Raw genomic sequence first — 18,349 nt, 5'->3', positions numbered from 1 at the left:
GTCGGGGTGGGAGGGAGTGGAAAGGTGGGCTTCAGACTGTTCTAGGACAAATGCACAGAGCAGCTTGTGCACAGTACAAGGTGACTAGATACCTGGGGACAGCTGAGAGGGGGGCAGTGAGATAAGTGTGGGGGCTGGTCTTTTATCACAATGCCACTCCCTAACACTGTCAAATGACTGTACTGAATCCATTCAGTATCTGAGCATTCCCACCCTCCTTATGTAGAGGTCCAGACTCAGTAACCTTTGATATATACTTTTTATCTTATTCATGAATGATCAAGCCCTATTTTGAAAGACCAACAAGCCACCCCACATCTGTCCTGTCAAAACCATGAATTGTGTACTTCTGAATGTAATGATCTCTCATTCTCCTCCCTGCAACACATCAGTGCTTCACCCACCTAATGAAATGGTGAGTCTAGTACTCACCAGCTCATTCCATCTCCAGCTCCAGCCATTTCATCTACAGCTCATTTTAGACTTTCTACATTTATGGGAACATGCCTAGACATCCTAGATGGGCTAATACCCAAGTGCCTGTCTGTCAGGTATTCCCTAGTGAACAACTTGCTGTCAAGCCAGATCGATTCTACCTTTTACCTATGCTGCAGGCCACTGGGAGAGAGCAGGTCAGTTTTGGTAAAGTAAGCTCGATGTACCAAATTCCAATAATGAATGTTGAGCACCTAGAGAAGATGAATGAACCAATTTCAAAGTAGAATCCCATGTAGTATCAGAAAATTCTTGCTGAAAATCTTGTTCCCATCGTTTCTTAGTCTTGCCCAGGGAATTACCCCTAGATATCAATAACAGCTCAGAGAGAACTGATATCAACTTTTTGGTATTTGTTTTAAGATTATAAATCTTCTCCATCATCTTTAATTCCAAATCCGGAAGGAATTTTAATACAGGTACCAAGGAATTTAAAAAGATTCTAATCTGTAACTATCTTAAAACAAAAAAAAGATTTTTATTTCAAATTTAGAAGATTGTTTTTCAAAAGAGACAAAATTTTGGTCAATAAAAAGATCTTGGAAAGACTGGATACCAAACTCTGACCATTGACAAAAACCAAAATCTTGTACCAAAGGAAGGAAAAAAAAAAAAAAATTTGCTAAAAGGGGACTAATTAATAAAAATTTATGGTATCCAAAACATTTTCTAAATTGAAACCAAATCTTCAATGTATGTTTACCAACAAAATTATCAGTTAATTTAGAAGCAGAAAAGGGTAATGGAGCTCCATTGAAATGAGTGAATACTTAGTATAATTTCTAAATTAATTCAATTAATAACATCCTGTCTGTTCTTATGATAAATCCAAAAATTAATATATCTAATATTAACTGCCCAATAATATAATCTAAAATTAGGCAATGCCAATCCCCTTTATCTTAGGATTTTGAAGTAAAGTTTTATTAAGATGAGGGTGTTTATTTCTTCAAAGGAAGAGATGATAGAATTGAGTGAGTCAAAAAATGTTTTGGGAACTTGAAAGATACAGAAGGTCACACAGCATCCATAGAAAGAAATAGGTGGTTGACACTTTGTGCTTAAACCCTTTCCCAGGAGTGCCAAATATAAAACAGATGTCCGTATAAAAAGGTGAGGGGAAAGCACGGGCTTACAGGTGGATACTGGTGGGAGGGTAGAAGAGAGAAGCTGAGAAGTGATGGGGTAGAGGGCTAAGAAGGGTAGCACTCTGATGAAAGAAAAGAAGTGAAAGGTGGGGAGCTGGAGGAGAGGAAACACAGGGATAATAGGAACTGAAGGTTGATATTAATGCCATATGGTTGGAGAGTGCCAGAATGGAATACAAGGTGCAAGGCACACAAGTGCTGGAGAAACTCATAGGTGGATACAGATGGGAAGGGAGGAAAGAGAGAAGCTGAGAAGTGACAGGGAAGAGGGCAGAGGGTTTCTCTCTGACAGCAATACTTGCAGGCTGGTAAGGATGGACCTTGTCTGACCTGTACCTTGATGGATAGTGAATAAAAATGGTTGCAACCAGAAGATTTTGGCCTCATTCTTGATTTCCGAAGCACCTTCTGGGCGACGTTGTCTCCAAACCCAACAGCATTTAGCTGCCTGAATGTCCTTTAAAACACCTCGACCAGTACCTATGCCATTGTAATGCTGTAATTTTGTTAAAGGTGGACCTGAAGCTGCTCCAAAACAAATACACATGCAGCTTTTATGACTTTGCAAATTGGCACTTGTGTGTGCAGTATATTTATTCTCAGCCAATTTGGCAGGGAGCTGCAGAGCTTCTAACAGATTTTGATAAAAGGAGCGCTATTAATAGGAGCATAAGTATAGATGTTAACAGAATAACTGACACTTCAAATGAGTGCATGGGTGAGTGCAAAAAGTTCAGCTTTTTTGAGCAGATAAGGGTGAAGAGAAAGACATTCAGAATCAGAAACAACAGCATAGGCAAAGCATCAATAAAAGAGCTGCCATCCACATAAAGGTTAAGTCAGTCACACAGGAAGATGCAGTTGGAGGAAGGTTTTCTCTCTCCCTCCCTCTGTGAAGGAACATGGGAAATCAAAGGGGAACCAAAAGATACAGAAGCTGTCAATGCAGGGAAAGCAGCAAGTGGAGGAGACAACAGCAGGGAAACCATGAGGTCATCGTGGAGATCGGGCAACTCCATTATCATCAGTCTGTTCAAAATCACTTCCCTCAAACAACATTGGTAAACCAGCCATGGGGTTGGGATCCCACGGTGATTTTTTTTCTGCAAGCATGGACTGGTCCTTTCTTTCTTGTGCTCTTTATTTCCAGTCTTTTTCCCCACTTGGAACCACTATCTTTGTCAACGAGTTTGCATGACTTATTCCCACCAAACCCTCATTCTTGATTTCCGAAGCACCTTCTGGGCGACGTTGTCTCCAAACCCAACAGCATTTAGCTGCCTGAATGTCCTTTAAAACACCTCTAAGAAGATGCTTAGCCCAGTTAATAGTGGCTGCACTTAATCTTATCTCTGTGTTCTCTGTATCCTCTTCGCATTTTTTTCTTTCTCTGTATTCTCCTGGCTGCCTTGGCAAATTTCTCCATATCTGGATCCTTACCTTCTCCTCTTTCACCGAATGTTATGAACTCGCTGGTCAGTTATCCCCAATATGAATCAACAGATTTCTCCATATCTGGATCCTTACCTTCTCCTCTTTCACCGAATGTTATGAACTCGCTGGTCAGTTATCCCCAATCTGAATCAACAGAGTCCTCAGACTCACTGACTTTTTCCCCAAATAGACTGAGTCCACAATTCACTGTCCAATTCCCCTCCCCCCCCCCCCCCCCCCCCCAATAGACTGGGTCCCTTGACTCGCAGACCAATTCCCAAATTCCCCAATAGACTGAGTTCAACCAGACTCACTGGCCAATCCTTCCTACTGATAAAAGACTGTCACACATCTCGCTGCCCAATTCCCAAATAGACTGAGTTCAGTTCAATTGAGTGAGTATCCTGGACTTGTTGCCCAATTGAAATACACTAACCTCATACAATCTGTATTCCTTCCTGCAGGTGTTTTTGTAGATTCCGTCAAGGCAAACTGTGAGAAGTCTGTTACAATAAGAAACACAGCAATAAGCTACTAACTTGCTTTAAAGGAGCTACTTGTGTTATGAAATCTCAGAATTAATAGCTTCTTATCTCTAGTTTCTAGACCATTTGAAGGGACTGCTCCTTTTAAGTACATATTCCTTAAAATTCTCTCAGGATTGATCAGTTAATTTTGCACCAAATAAGGAGCTTATCATCAGCTTCCTAAGCAGAATAACAAGGAATCACAAAAATCCGCAGACACCATGGTTGAAGTAAAAAAAAAACACAAAAATGCTGGCAGTCAAACAGTGTCCTTTATGGAGCAATGGTAGAAATTCATATCCAACGTTTCGGCAAAGGCAGATGATTGTTAGATGTGGGGAGGGAGGGACAGCAGCAATCATGGGGAGAAGGGATGGCTGGGTGGGTAAGGGGGAAGAGAGGAGAGATATGGAAAGGAGGAGGAGAAAGAAAAGGAGAGCAAGTTATGCAGAAAGCAGAGAAGTCTATGGTAATACCATTTGACTGGAGAGTGCCCAGATGGAAGATAAGGTGTGGTTCCTCCAATCTACAGGTGGTCAGGATGGGATAGTGCAAAAGGCCATGGACAGTCGTGTGATTGTACGATGTGACTCAGAATTGAAATGGTTGGTTACTGGGAGGTCACTGTGTTTGCAGACAGAGAGGAGGTGCTCAGCAAAGTGGTCTCACAATCTGCAACCAGTCTCATCGATGAAGAGAGCGCCACAAAGGGACCACCGGATGGAGTAAATAAGTCCTATATATACAAGTCCTATATCTACAAATATATACAAGTGCTTCACATGAAAGGCCTGTTTGGGGCCCCAGACTGTGCTGAGGGAGGAGGTGTGGGTGCAAGTATTGCACCTCCTGTGAGCACAAGGGAAAGTGCCGGAAGTGCGATGGGTGGGGAGGGATGAGTGCATGAGGGAATTGCGGAGGGAGCGGTACCTGCAGTAGGCAAGAGGGGAAAATGTGTCTGATGGTAGGATCCTGTGGTAAGTGCTGGAAATTCTGGCGGGTAATGTGTTGGATGGGGAGGCTGGTGGGGTGGTAGGTGAGGATGAGAGGAATTCTATGTTTGTTATGTCTGGGATGCAGAGAGGGCCAGGCCAGATGAGCAGGAAATCGAGGAGATGCAGGTGAGGGCTAAGTTGATAGTGGTGGAGGGGAAGCCATGTTTGTGGAAGAAGGTAGACATTTCAGAAGATCTGGACTGGAAGACCTCATTTTGGGAACAGATGTGGCAGAGATGGAGAAATTGAGAGAAGGAAATAGAATCCTTGCAGGTGGCAGGATGAGAGGAAACGTAGTCCAGGTAGTTGTGGGAGTTGGAGGGTTTATGTTTTATGTTAGTGGAAAGATGTCTCTTGAGATGGAGACAGAGAGATCCAGGAAGAGGAGAGTGTTATCAGGGATGGACTAGGTGAGTTTGAGATCAGGGTGAAAGTTAGACACAAAGTGGATAAAGTTGACAAGCTCATCGCAGGTGCATGATGCAGCTGCGATGTAGTTGTCAATATATTGGAGGAAGAGTTGAAACGGTCTTGCTTGTGTTGGCTTATAGCATGGATTGCTCCACAAAGTCCACAAACAGGCAGATGTCACTGGGACCCATGTGGATACCTTTTGCTACACCCTTAATTTGGAGGAAGTGAGGTGAGTTAAAGGAGAGTGAGGACCAGTTCAGCCAGCGAAGGAGGATGGCGATAAAGGGTGACTGGTTGGGTCTTTGGTCCAGGAAGAAGCAAAGTGCTTTCAGGCCTTCTGTGTGGGGGATAGAGGTATAAAGAGATTGGACATCCATTGTGAGGATGACGTGGTCTGGTTCGGGAATCTGAAATCATTGAGGAGAAGGAGGGCATGTGAAGAAAAGATAAAGTCAAGGAGAGGTTAAACTAGTTCGTGGGGTAGGAGCAGGTAGAAACAATGAGTCCACCCGGATGATTGGGTTTGTGTATCTTGGGTAGAAGGTAGAATCGGGCAGTACGGGAGTGGGAGAGAATGAGGTTGGCGGGTGTGGAGGGGAGGTGACCAGAGGTCTGTAGTTAAGAGTCATTGGCTTGATGTGTAGTGGTGGGGTCCTGTGGGTGGGAGGGGTTGATAGGAGGAGAGGCCAGAGGTCAGTGTGCACCGCCCTTGACTGAGGGTTTGGTGGGGAAGTGGAGGGCAGAGCATTGTGAGGATTGGAAAGGGGGGGGGGGGGGGGGGTTGAGGCAGCTGACGTCTCAGAGGCAGGTGGAAATAAAAAGGTCCAGAGTGGAGAGCAGACAAGGAATGCAGCCATCTTAAGCTTACATTCTCGTTATATTCTAAGAATATTGGACAGTAATTCTCCAGAATTAGGCCGCGCTAAAGTCCCTTTTCACTGGAGTCCCGGTTCTGAACGCTCGTATTTTAACTGTAAATCAACGAAGCGCTGCTCCAGCACCTGGCTCAAAGCAAACAAATACACGTCCTGCCCTATCTACGGACGAGCAGCTGCTGAAGTGTCCAGCCCTGGCTGCCATGACACGTGACCACAACCGACCAATTCTCAAGCCGAACTGCACATACAACAGGCGGCCAGCAGGTGGAGCTGAGACCCAACAGTAAGAAACTCGATTCCCGGAGGTGATATTATTCCTGATCATTCTGCCCCCATCCCCACCCCCACCCAGAAACTCTTATCACCTCTCACTATCACCCTGAAACAACAGTGCTACCCCATCTCCTGCATCTTCAATTTATTGTCATGTAATAAAAAGTGTCATATTACACAAAATTGCTTTTGTCAGCCTTAATGCACAGATTTGCCATCAGCAGAAATTGCCTGGTTCCTCTTACAGAGAGAGAAGCAAAAGTGAGTCTATCCGCCCCCACCGAGTATCCGTGGAATCACCTCCAGTGCTCCCACAGCACACAGTCTAGTCCAAACCATCAGCAACCCGAGCTCCAGATCCGAACCTCAGATACGATTAGCAACCCTTCAATGTGCTTGGTGCCCTTTCGCATCTTGGCTCTGAAACCGGGTACCCCTTCAGCCAGTTTCCAGCAGTCTGTGCAAGCCCCTCGACTGCAATTTCCAGCAGTCCACAGCTCCATGGGTTCCTTACCTTGAGTCACCAGCAGCCCGCTGCCTATGTCGTTCCTTCAGCCAAAGAACTCCTCACTGGCCCATTGTCATAGACACCGTCCCAAGGGTTGCCTCCTTTGCTTCTCCTTCTGTTTTCTGGTGATCAGTGCCAGTTGTCCATTTCCCTGGAATCTGGAACCCCTCATGGATGCCAACATCTTGGGTCCAGGCCCCGAGGTCGTGTGATTTTAAATAAAACTGTTTAAGGCCTGTATAGAGCTGAAGACAGAAATGCTGTATCTCTGCTCTGTAGGTCCAAACCAGTGGCAGTGCTAGTGTTACAGCAGCTCTGGCTGCACCAACATTTTTTTCCAATCCTGCCTATCCTTCTGTATTACCTGATACCCCTGGAATATTTAATACCCAATCATCTCCAACCTGCAACCATGTTTGTGTAATGGCCACTAAATCATGCTCCTTTGGACTGATATGTGCCAAGTTTATTAATGTGGTTTCCTATTCTCTGGGTGTTCAGATAAAATGCTCTCAAGTTGTAATGTGGCCTTTTTTGTCTATTGCATTGAATGTTTTTCTTTCCTCCACTTTGACTTGCCGTTTTCTACCTTTTGCTTCCTTCTAGTCATCCTGCAGATAATGCCATTCCCCTGCCATGGTAGTCTAACCCTCCCTAACATCAGCAGCAAACCATCTCCTGGGACATTGATCCCAGTCCTGCCCAGGTGCTGGCGATCTGGACGGGCTGGTAGAACATGCGGACGCATGGAGGTGAATGTAGAGAGATAGTCTGAGGAGCCCTGCCAAGGGGTTGATGGAATGTATCCGTGCTCACTTCCTTGATCAACACGTTACAGAAACCACATGGGAACTATTTTGCTGGGAAGAAAGTGGAGAGGCCAAATTCAACTGTGGAGCAGAATAAACATGGTGCATAAAAAAGAGAGACCCAAGAGGGAGACAAAGAAAACAAAGCTTGTGAGCTTTATGAAGAGGCACAGATTACAGCAGCGAGGGAGTAATGGTTTTACACTGGGGACCACAGTTTCAGGAGCATGGTCCCAAAACACGACCAGCACAGTTGGTATAACTATTAGTGCGATGATATTAAAGCACCAAATCTGTCACTGTTTGAAAGGAGTTTGTTTGTGGGTTTTCCCCAGGGGCTCCAGATTCCTCCCACCATTCTAAATGTACAGTTTGTGGTTCATTTGGCTGTAATTGGGTGGCACTTTTTTCTGCATTACCTCTTTTGTGACTGATATACCTGTGTGGTGGCAGCAAGTAGGAATTTTTGGTGTCTCTATACATTACACTTCTGTGTATGATAATAAACCCGTGTGTGTGTGTGGAATGGGTGAGGGTTGGGGTGAAGCCAGGTTATGGGAACTGGTTTTGCACCTGGGAAAGATCAGTATTGGGAAGTTGCTGATGTGTCCCGAGTATTGTATGTGGAGAATCATTGATAAAGTGTGCACTGTCAAGGGTGGAGAGCTGTAGTGTTGTACATGTAGAGATCACAGTTACTGTAAGCCAAGGTTACTTTAGTAAAGAACTGTGCCTGCACTATATCAAGGGGTGGTGGATACCGTGTCACATTCCTTGACTAAAGCTATTTCTCTGCAGCTGGTTGAGAGTATCAGGTAGCTGTTGCATCTGATGCGATTGTATTGTGCAATCCTTGCGTGCGTGTGTTTGTCTCAGGTGGTGACCGCAGTTCAACCTTGATACCCCACTCTCATAGAATGGGACACAATTGATGAGGGGACAAGGATCATCAGGAAATGGACGTAAATTAAAAGCATCTATGGCAATTCTGCAACTGCCATTTCCATGAGAACACGAGGGTGATTGCTGTCCAAGCGGGCTACTTAGTACCAGAGCTCACACCGATCAAAAAGCAGTGGTCCTGCCCCTCATGGGACTAGAAACAGAAAGACTGACTGGGGAAGCAATCAACTTTATAGAAGGAAAGTAAATCACAAAAATCTGTAGACACCATGGCTGAACACAAAATGCTGGAGAGCTCAGCAGTTCAAACAGTGACTTTTATGTAGCAAAGATACATAACCGAGGTTTCGGGCTTGAGCCCTTTTATTAAAGCATGAGAAAACTGCAAACAAAAGAGTGGGGGAGGGTGGGGAAAGCAGAGTGGCAAAGGCAGGAGATAATAGGTGGAGAAAGGAAGAAGGGACAGCAGATGGCTGGGTGGGTGGAAGAACTGGAAAGACTGGAAACGGGGAGGGGAAAGAAAGGGAGAGCAAGTTCAGTGGAAAGCAGTAAAGTCAATGTTCATGCAATCTTGCTGGAGAGTGCCCAGATGGAAAATAAGGTGTTGTTCCTCAATTTACAGGTGGTCTGGGTGGGATAATACATAAGGCCATGGAGAGACATGTGTGTGTGGGAGTATGACTCAGAAATGAAATGATTGACTACTGGGAGGTCACTGTGTTGCGAATGGAGAGGTGCTGAGTGACCAGTCTCTCTGATGATGTAGAGAAGGCCACAAAGGGTGCACCAGATATAGAAACCAACAGACATTTAAATGATCAATGGTCCAACCTTTCAGTGGGGCACAGCGAATGTGAGCAAGAATGGTACCCAGGTACACCACTGCCCACAGCCAATGGTGTCACAAAGCTGGGGCTCCCTGGATACTCAATGGCACACACTGGGTTCAGGAACAGTTGCGACCCATCCACCAACAAACATTTAAACAACAAACTCAATCAAAGATTAATTTGAAGACTCATTTTGAATAAAAATTATTGAATATTTATTTTCTGCAGAACAGTTTGTTTACTCTTCTTTCTTTTGTTCACAGATCTCTCAAGTAGATTTTTTTTGCACTACCAATATGCAAAAATTTGCCTGGCCCTCAGGAAAGAGTCTCAGGGTTGTACGTGATGTCATCTTTGCACTCTAACAATAAACTGAATTTCTTTTGAGTTCAGTGCACAGATGCACGAGATAGTGATTGACAATTACCATGGAAATCCCTGGAAGAAATGGGAGTAGGTGGGTTCAGTGGGCTTTTGAATTTGAGGAAGATAGAGATGGGGATGGGCATGATTGGTGTGAAGACAGAGTTAAATATGATGACATAAAAACAGCTCCCATGGTGAGTTGTGGAGCATTTTCAGACTGTGATGTACTGAGGGTAAAAACATCATCTAACTCACTGGAAGTGTTGTAGACCTCTATCAAATCTCCTCTCATCCTTCTACACTCCAAAGAGAGAAGTCCCAGCTCTGCTAACCTTGCCTCATAAGACTTGCTTCCTCTCAAGATTCCACATCCTTCCTATAATGAGGTGATCAGAACTGAACTGAGTGGCAATACATTATATTTTTCCCCATAAAATCAAAAATCTAGTGTTATTCTGACAAATGATCCTTCACTCTCCCCAAGACCTTCACATATTCCCAAATATGTGATTCCCAGAGAAAAACCAAGATCTCCTGAATGTTTATCATTACTCCCTCGTTGCTGTAATCTGTGCTTCTTCCCAATGCTCACTATCTTACAACTCCCTCGCTTTCTCTACACCACCTCCAGTTGAAATTTGCCTCTCCACATTCTTCCCAGCAAAATAGTTCCCATGTGGCTTCTGTAACATGCTGATCAAGGAAGTGAGCACGGATGCATTCCATCAACCCCTCGGCAGGGCTCCTAGACTGTATCACTCTGCATTCACCTCTTTGCTTCATTCCCCCATGTGTCCATCCTGTTCACCAGCCTGGATGGTCTGCACCTAGGCACGACTGGGATAAATATCCCAGGGGGATTGTTTGCCAGTGCTATTGAGTAGGGTTAGACTACTGTGGCAGGGGAATGGCATTATCTGCAGGATGACAGAAGGAAATAGAAACAGAAGCAAAAGGTAGAAAAGGGGAAAGTCAAAGTGGAAGACAGAAAAATCCATACAATAAACTAAAAAGTCCTCATTGCAACTTATGTCACCAAGCGTGGAGCACTTTTTCTCAATGCCCAGAGCATTGGAATCAAGGTGAATAAACTGTTGGCATAAATGAGTCTCAAGGGGTGTGATTTAGTGATGATTACAGAACCGTGGTTGCAGGTTGGAGATGATTGGAATTTAATATCCAAGTGTATCAGCAAATTCGGAAGGATAGGTAGGAAGCTACAGGAGGTGGGGAAGCATTCTTAATGCAGGATGAGATAGATTGATAGTGAGAGATGAGATACAGTGCCCTCCATAATGCTTGCGAAAAAAAACTTTTTCCTTTACTTGGCCCTGTGCTCCAGTGTTAAATTTATAATCTAACAATTCACGTGATCAAAGTCCAGATAGTATTAATTGTTATTTGTATATATTTCAGTTTGACCAAGTAGAAATTACAGCACTTTTTATACATGGTTCACTCAAATCCACCATCTTGGAGGATCTTTTCTAAACCCAAAACACTAATTTGCCAGGATTGGGGAGGTTTGGTATGACATCAGAAACCCTGCCAAATTTCTATAGATGTGTGGTGGAAAGTATGCTGACTGGCTACATCATGGTCTGGTATAGGGACACCAATACCCGGAGAGCGTAAAGCCCTGCAAAAAGTAGTGGACACAGCCCAGGATATCACAGGTAAACCCTTCCCACGCTTCCATCAGAGAGTAGTAGCATTCATCAAGGACCACACCACCTAGCACATGCTCTGTTATCATTGCTACCATCAGGAACAAGGTACAGGTTCCACAAGACTCACACCACCAAGTTCAGGAACAGCTGCTACCCTTCCACCATCATACTCCTCAACAACAAATTCAATAAGGAACTCATTTAAGGACTCTTACATATGCACTTTATTGTTTGTTCTTTTTTTCTCCTCTCTGTATAGCACAGTTGTTTACATGTGCATATTGTGTACAGTTTTTTTTTGCACTACTAATAAGTGGTAATTCTGCCTGGTCGCAGAAAAAGAATGATGTCATGTATGTACTCTGACAATAAACCTGAAATATCATTTCAGGACACCATAATATTTGGGACATATCAAAGGTATGTTGTATATAAAGTAATCATGTTTAGTACTTTGTTGCATGTCCCTTGCATGCAATGACTGCTTGAAATCTATGATTCAGTCATCACCATCTTCTCTGGTGATGCTCCGGCAGGCCTCTACTGCTGCCATCTTCAGTACCTGCTTGTTTCGGGGGGCTTTTCTTCTTCGGTTTTCTCTTCAGCATATGGAAGGCATGCTCAATTGGATGTAGATCGGGTGACTGACTTGGCTATTCAAGAATTTTCCAGTATTTAGCATTGAAAAACTCCTTTTTGTTTTATCAGTATGTTTTGGGGTCAATGTCTTGCTGTAGTTTGAAGTGCCATCCAATGAGTTTGGAGGCATTTACTCGAATCTGAGCAGATGTTTCTACACACCTCAGAATTCATTTTGCTACTGTCATCAGCAGTTACATTATCAATGAAGATAAACGTGCCAGAACGTGTGGCAGCCGTACATACCCAGGCCATAATAGACCTACTGCCATGTTTCACAGAAGAGGTGGTATTCTCTCAATCTTGGGCAGTTCCTTTACACCTTCACACTTTGCTCTTGCCATCACTTTGATACAGGTTAATCTTGGTCTCATTAGTCCGTGTCTTTTTTTGCAGGTTCTTTTAAATACTTCTTGGCAATCTGTAATCTAGCCATCTGGTTTCTGAGGCTAACTCGAGGCTTGCATCTGGGAGTGTAGCCTCTGCTTCTGTTTATGACAGGTGTTTGGAGATTTTTCTTCATGATGATGAGAATTCTGTCATTGGCATTGGAGATCTTCCCAGGCCTAGCAGTCCCTTTGTGATTACAGAGCTCACCAGTACGCTCTTTCTTCTTAATTATGTTCCAAACAGATGATTTTGGTAATCCTGAGGCTCAGGCTATGTCTGTGTCTATATTATTCTTGCTTTTAGCTTCATAATGGCTTCTTTGACTTTCACTGGCACAACTCTGGTCCTCACATTGAAAAATAGCAAATACAAACTCCAAAGGTGATCAAAAGATTATAAGCAGGCCTAACTCTCTTATACCTGCACCACTAAAGTAATTAAACACAGTTGAGTAATTACAAACACTTGCAATGCCAAATATCCCAAACATTTTGCTGCCCTGGAATGGGGGGGGGGGGGGGGGGGGGAGGGAAATACAATGTATAAAAACAGCTGTAATTTCTACATGGTCAAACCAACACATAAATAACCTGGAATAAAATCTGGAAACTTGCACTTTAATTACATATGAATTGTTTGATTACAAATTTAAAACTGGATCACAGGAGAAAAATAAAGGGAAAAAAATTCTATGTCCTAAATATTATGGAGGGCACCGTAGATTCTGAGATGCCGAATGTTAAAACGATCTGGGTAGATATTAGGAATAACAAAGGGACAAAAATCTCTGGTGGAAGTAGTCCACAGGCCATCAAATAACAGCATTACAGTGATACAGGCACTGGTGGAAGGTTTTTTTTTAAGACCATTCAGGCAGCTACATGCTGTTGGGTCTGTAGATAACATAGCCCAGAATGCACTGTGAAAGTCAAGAATGAGATCAAAATCCTCTGGTCACAGCGATTTTTATTCAATGTCTATCAAGGTCCAGGTTAGACAGGGTCCATCCATACCATAGTCCAGCCAGTAAAAAGGGGAAGTGACCAAGGAGATCTGATGCAGTTTAGATGAAAAATCCAATGAACAGCTGCAGCAGGCCAACTGGGGATTATTCAAACACATGGAGAGCCACCCGCAAACTGGAGGAACATCTTGTATTTCATCTTTGCAGTCTCCAACCAGACGGCGTGAAAATTAACTTCGTTTCTGTTTACTCCCTTTTCTGTGTCTCTCCTCCTCTTCTCCAGTTTGCCAACCCCTTCCCTGCCTTCTCCTGTCACCAAACCCCTCTGCTCTCTCCCCTGTCACTTCTCAGCTTCTCTCTCTTCTACCCTCCCACTGTAACAACCCTGTAAACCCGTGCTCCTCCTCGTTCCCTTCACAATTTTATTCAGACATTTATCTCATTTTCTGCACTCCTTGGGAAGGGCTCAGGCCTGACGTGTCAATTGCTTTCTACTTCCTATAGATTGAGGGACGGCAATGTGGTCTATATTGACCCATGGGGATCCATGGGACTATCCAAGGGTATGATGTCTAGGCTATAGAGAAATTTATTATTGATATTTATATTTTACATGATTTGAGGTCAATGAGAGATCAAGTATTCCATGAAGAGGTCAATGGTTAAAAAGGTTTGTCGACCCCTGCTACAGATGCTGTGTGACCCGAGTTTCTCCAGCACTTGTGTCCTACAATGGATCCCAGATCTACACACCCTAATCATCTGAAAATATAGAGGCTGTAGTGTCAAGTTTCAAACAGTCCATTGCAAATACCAAACGGAACTTGCACATGGAGAGCGCAGGCTATAAGGAAAATTGCCATCAGCGCAACAATTCTTAAACCTGTGGCCTCTGAAACACCGGCCCATGTCTGCACTGAACAGGATGCCCAAGTTAAACTCAACTCCTGCCCACACATGATCCACCTCCCTCCATAGTCATGGGTCTATTACGAACCAACTACACCTGGTAGTCTGATCCAGGGGCTCACTGCTCTCTGAGTAAAATATTTACCTGGAACATCTCACTTAACTTTCCTCCCTCCCCACTCACCTAAAGCACATGAGCATTGGCATGTAACACTTTTACCGGGAGCAGGTAAATGATTTATCTCCAATATGAAGGCTCTGGTGGGCTTGCAAAGAGGAGGATTGTGCAAATCCATTTCCATACTTGCTGCAAGAGAACAGTCTCTCCCCAGTGTGAACCTGCTGGTGAGAACGCAGGCCAGAAGACTGAGAGAACCCCTTCCCACACAGGGAGCAGGTGAACGGTTTCTCCCCAGTATGAACCCGCTGGTGTACCTGCAGGCTGGAGGGCTGCGCAAACCCCTTCCCGCACAGAGAGCATGTGAACGGTTTCTCCCTGGTGTGAACTCTCTGGTGCCTCAGCAGGAGGGTGGACTGAGAGAACCCCTTTCCACACAGGGAGCAGGTGAACGGTTTCTCCCCGCTATGCACCTGTTGGTGTTTCCGCAGTCCATAGGGCTGAGTGAACCCCTTCCCGCACAGGGAGCAGGTGAACGGTTTCTCACCAGTGTGAACTCGCTGGTGTGCCTGCAGGTCAGGGGACCGAGAGAACCCCTTCCCGCACAGGGAACAGGTGAACGGTTTCTCCCCAGTGTGAACACTCTGGTGCCTCAGCAGGTCTGAGGACCGGGTAAATCCGATTCCACATAGGGAGCAGGTGAACGGTTTCTCCCCAGTGTGAATTCTCTGGTGGCCCTGCAGAGAGGAGGAATCAGCAAATCTCTTTCCACACTCGCTGCAAGAGAATGGTCTCTCCCCAGTGTGAACTCTCTGGTGCCTCAGCAGGTTGGACGATTGAGTGAATCCAATCCCACATAGGGAGCAGGTGAATGGTTTCTCCCCAGTGTGAACCCGCTCATGTGCCTGCAGGCCAGAGGGCTGAGAGAACCCCTTCCCGCAGAAGGAACAGGCGAACGGTCTCTCCCCAGTATGAACCCGCTGGTGTACCTGCAAGGCAGAGGGATGAGTGAAATCCTTCTCGCACAGGGAGCAGGTGTAGGGTTTCTTCCTGGTGTGAATGCTCTGGTGCCTCATCAGGTGGGAAGACTGATTGAATTCACTCCCACACAGGGAGTGGGTGAATTGACTCTCCTCGAAGTGAATGCTCTGGTGCTGCAGGAGGCTGGAGGACTGGGTGAATCCCTTCCCACACACGCGGCAGGTGAACGGACTCTCCCCAGGGGGAACACACCCGTGCTCCTCCAGGTCCTTGCAGGTTTGAAAGCTCTTCCCACAGTCTGAGCAGATGAATGAGCTCCCACTAGTGTGGACACACTGGTGTTGCAGCAGTGCGTCAGAAATGGTGAATCCCTCTCCACACTCAGAACAGGGGAACTGTCTCTCCCCAGTGTGAGCACAGTGATGAGATTCCAGCAAGTCCTCAGTAAGCCCCCCCTCACCCCACGCTTCACTTTGGAGTGTTTTATCTGCCACATCACTGGTCACCTGATCCTCCATGTCGTCCAGTCAGTTGAAATCCAGTTTACGCATTCAGTGGGTGTAGGGTTTATCTGTGCAGTGATCCCTGTGTTCTTAATCGACCAACAAAGCTGGCTGATACTACGGTACCAAGGAATCCAGTTGGAGTGTCAGACCACAATATAGGTTCGTCGGAGGCTTCCTGCCTGGAAACGCACCACTTTCCTAATCCTGTGGAGAGAAGATGGTGGAGTGAGATGGAGCAAGGCATTCCCTGCAGCCAATGTTCCAGGACGAGACACCCCAAAGGCATGGTCAGCAACATGAAAATCTGTGGAAGTGTCCCGACCTGTGAGGAGGATCACCACAGGTGGATGAAGTGAAACATAAAAATCTGCAGACACTGTGACTGTAGTGAAACAGCATTTATTGGGAGGTCAAGATGTATTACTGACCTTTCAGGCTTGAGCCCCTCTTCAAGGAGTGTCTAAGGTAGCATTTGAATAAAAGAAATGGCAGAAGTGCAAAGTAACAGACAAAAGGTGATAATTGGATATGGAGGAGCAGTTGGCTCTGTTAATGCAGGGATGGGGTAAAAGTGAGAGGAAAATGGGAAGATAGCGACAAAGCTCCAGAAACTAGAGAAGTAATTTTTTTCTCCCCACACTGCCAACCCTCCTAGGAAGTAGGTAAACTTACCAGGCATTATGCACTGGGAGCCTTTCCCACAGAACAAGATTTACCCGGTTTGCAAGGAATGTGGGATTTTAAGGGCAATCCTGCCTCCAGTGGCGACATCACGAGTGACGTATTACGTATGGCGCTCTGACAGCCTAGCTGACTGCGAGACTGACGCAAGCACACAGACACTAGCGTCACTAATGGTACCCAGTAAGTCAAATAGATCATTCGCAGTGCCACAGAGTGATTAACTAGTTAACTCAGTCAGGCTCTAACACTTGCCAACACCTGAGTCAAAGCTCAGTTGATTTTTACTCACTCTGCTTGGTTGGGTCCTTTCACACCGCCAGATTACCTGAAGACCCACTAAAGTGGCCAGTTCAACCCACGTGTACTTCACGGTGTGAAAGGATATAAATAATACCATCTGGTTGGAGGGTGCCCAGATAGAATATCAGATGTGGTTCCTCCAATTTGCAGGTGGTCTCAGTCTGGCAGTGCAATGAGACCATGGACAGACATATCAGTAAGGGAATGGGGCAGAGAATTATAATGGGAGATCCCTGCTCTTGTGGAAAACTGAGCCAAAGTGATCAACAAACCAATCTTGCATTAGCCTCCACCACCTCCATCCCGCATGACTCCTTTGCTCCTTTCCCAAAGCTCCGACTGATGGTGTTAAATTGCTCCCCCTGCCTTTATTCAGACACCTGTCTGCTTCTCACTCATTCCTTGAAAAAGGGCACAGGCCTGAAAAACCGGTTACATATTATATTGTTACCTCCTGTGGAGTGGAAGCTCCAACTCTTGCTGAGTTCCTGTAGCAGTTCTGTGATGAACTACAATCAGAGCGTTAAAAGCGCCTTCTCCGGTAGACGTTACCCTCCCTATCTCTCCCTTTGACCCCTTTCCTGCAGCTCCCCACCTCTCTCTCCCCCGTTCACTCTGTCTCCTTCCCCCAGCTCTGCTTTCACAGCCACCCCCTCCCCCCTCCCTTCTCCCCTTCCCTCCCATCTATATCCCATTAACACCTTTTGTCTGATGCTCTGTCCTTCTCCCCCGCCTCTTTATTCAGACGCTGCCTGCCTTTCCCACCCCTTGAAGAAGGGCTCAGGCCCGAACCGTCGCTAATACATCGTTACCTCCTGTGGTCGCGACGAGACCCGCTGATTCCGCCAGCATTTCCGTGCTTCCACTTTGCAAAAGAGAGCCGTGTCCCTCCTTCTCAAGAAGCCCAACGCGCAGGTGCGAGGGAGCATGATTGACAGTCTTCACTGCCGAACCTGACGGGAGAATGGGACACGTGATGGGGATTGGGCTGGAGGCGGGTCCGAGAGAGTGACAGGTTTCCCAAGTCGGGCATTGGTGGAAGATGGGGAGTGGGGGTGAGTGAACGGACGCTGTGCGTGATGACATCATAAAGGGAGGACACGTGGTTTATTACTGTTTGTCATTTGTTTGAGTTGGGCAGATAGAACGGTTTCTGAACCGCTTTGCATTGTGGGGCAAATGCTGACATCTTCTCTCTGCGGGGCACCGGGTTAAGAAGTCTGCTCTATTTTATTTTGTAGGTAAAACACTACATTGTGAACCGTGGTTGAACCGTAATGCTGGAGAAACGCAGCAGGTCACGGTTTGATCTGCTGAACTTCTCCAACATTGTGGATTTACTCTGTTTTATCTCGACTCTTCTCCCCTTGATGTGTGTTGCCCATCAGGAAACGGCATCAGCTCGTCCGTTGCTGCTCGCCCCGCCCTGTGAGCGGATTGGCAGATGCAGCAGCCTGCGGACTGGTGTCAATTAGAGAAACACCAATGCCTGTAGCCGCTGGAACTTGAAGCAAATGCACGAAAATGCCGGAGAAACTCACGCAGCGTCCACAGGATGTAAAGGTAACCAACACAGAACGTTCCCTCTCTTTCCTTTCTCCAACTCCC

The 18,349-nt window shown here is 45.6% G+C and overlaps 1 protein-coding gene and 1 long non-coding RNA gene across 3 annotated transcripts in view; one reads left to right on the top strand and one right to left on the bottom strand.

The window, feature by feature from the left end:
- The window catches only part of LOC138741140 (zinc finger protein 850-like), a 72,615-nt gene extending 54,513 nt beyond the window's left edge, over window positions 1-18,102 (bottom strand). Inside the window, exons 1-2 of the mRNA XM_069894761.1 lie at window positions 17,554-18,102; window positions 14,472-15,961 (exon numbers count right to left, since the gene is read on the bottom strand). Coding sequence (XP_069750862.1) covers window positions 14,472-15,769 — 1,298 coding nt within the window. The 5' untranslated portion in view covers window positions 15,770-15,961; window positions 17,554-18,102. The remainder of the gene's footprint in view (window positions 1-14,471; window positions 15,962-17,553) is intronic.
- Window positions 6,350-9,581, top strand: LOC138741145 (uncharacterized). Of its 2 annotated transcripts, XR_011343360.1 has the most exons (3): window positions 6,350-6,425; window positions 7,279-7,737; window positions 9,478-9,581. It is a non-coding gene; the product is annotated as an uncharacterized lncRNA (long non-coding RNA). The 2 variants fall into 2 exon arrangements; XR_011343359.1 differs by lacking the exon at window positions 9,478-9,581 and having other exon boundaries at window positions 7,279-7,778.
- Window positions 18,103-18,349: the final 247 nt, after the last annotated feature.

Source organism: Narcine bancroftii, chromosome 8 (assembly GCF_036971445.1).
Source record: "Narcine bancroftii isolate sNarBan1 chromosome 8, sNarBan1.hap1, whole genome shotgun sequence".
NCBI lineage: Eukaryota > Metazoa > Chordata > Chondrichthyes > Torpediniformes > Narcinidae > Narcine > Narcine bancroftii.
This window is presented reverse-complemented; position numbering and strand designations above follow the sequence as displayed.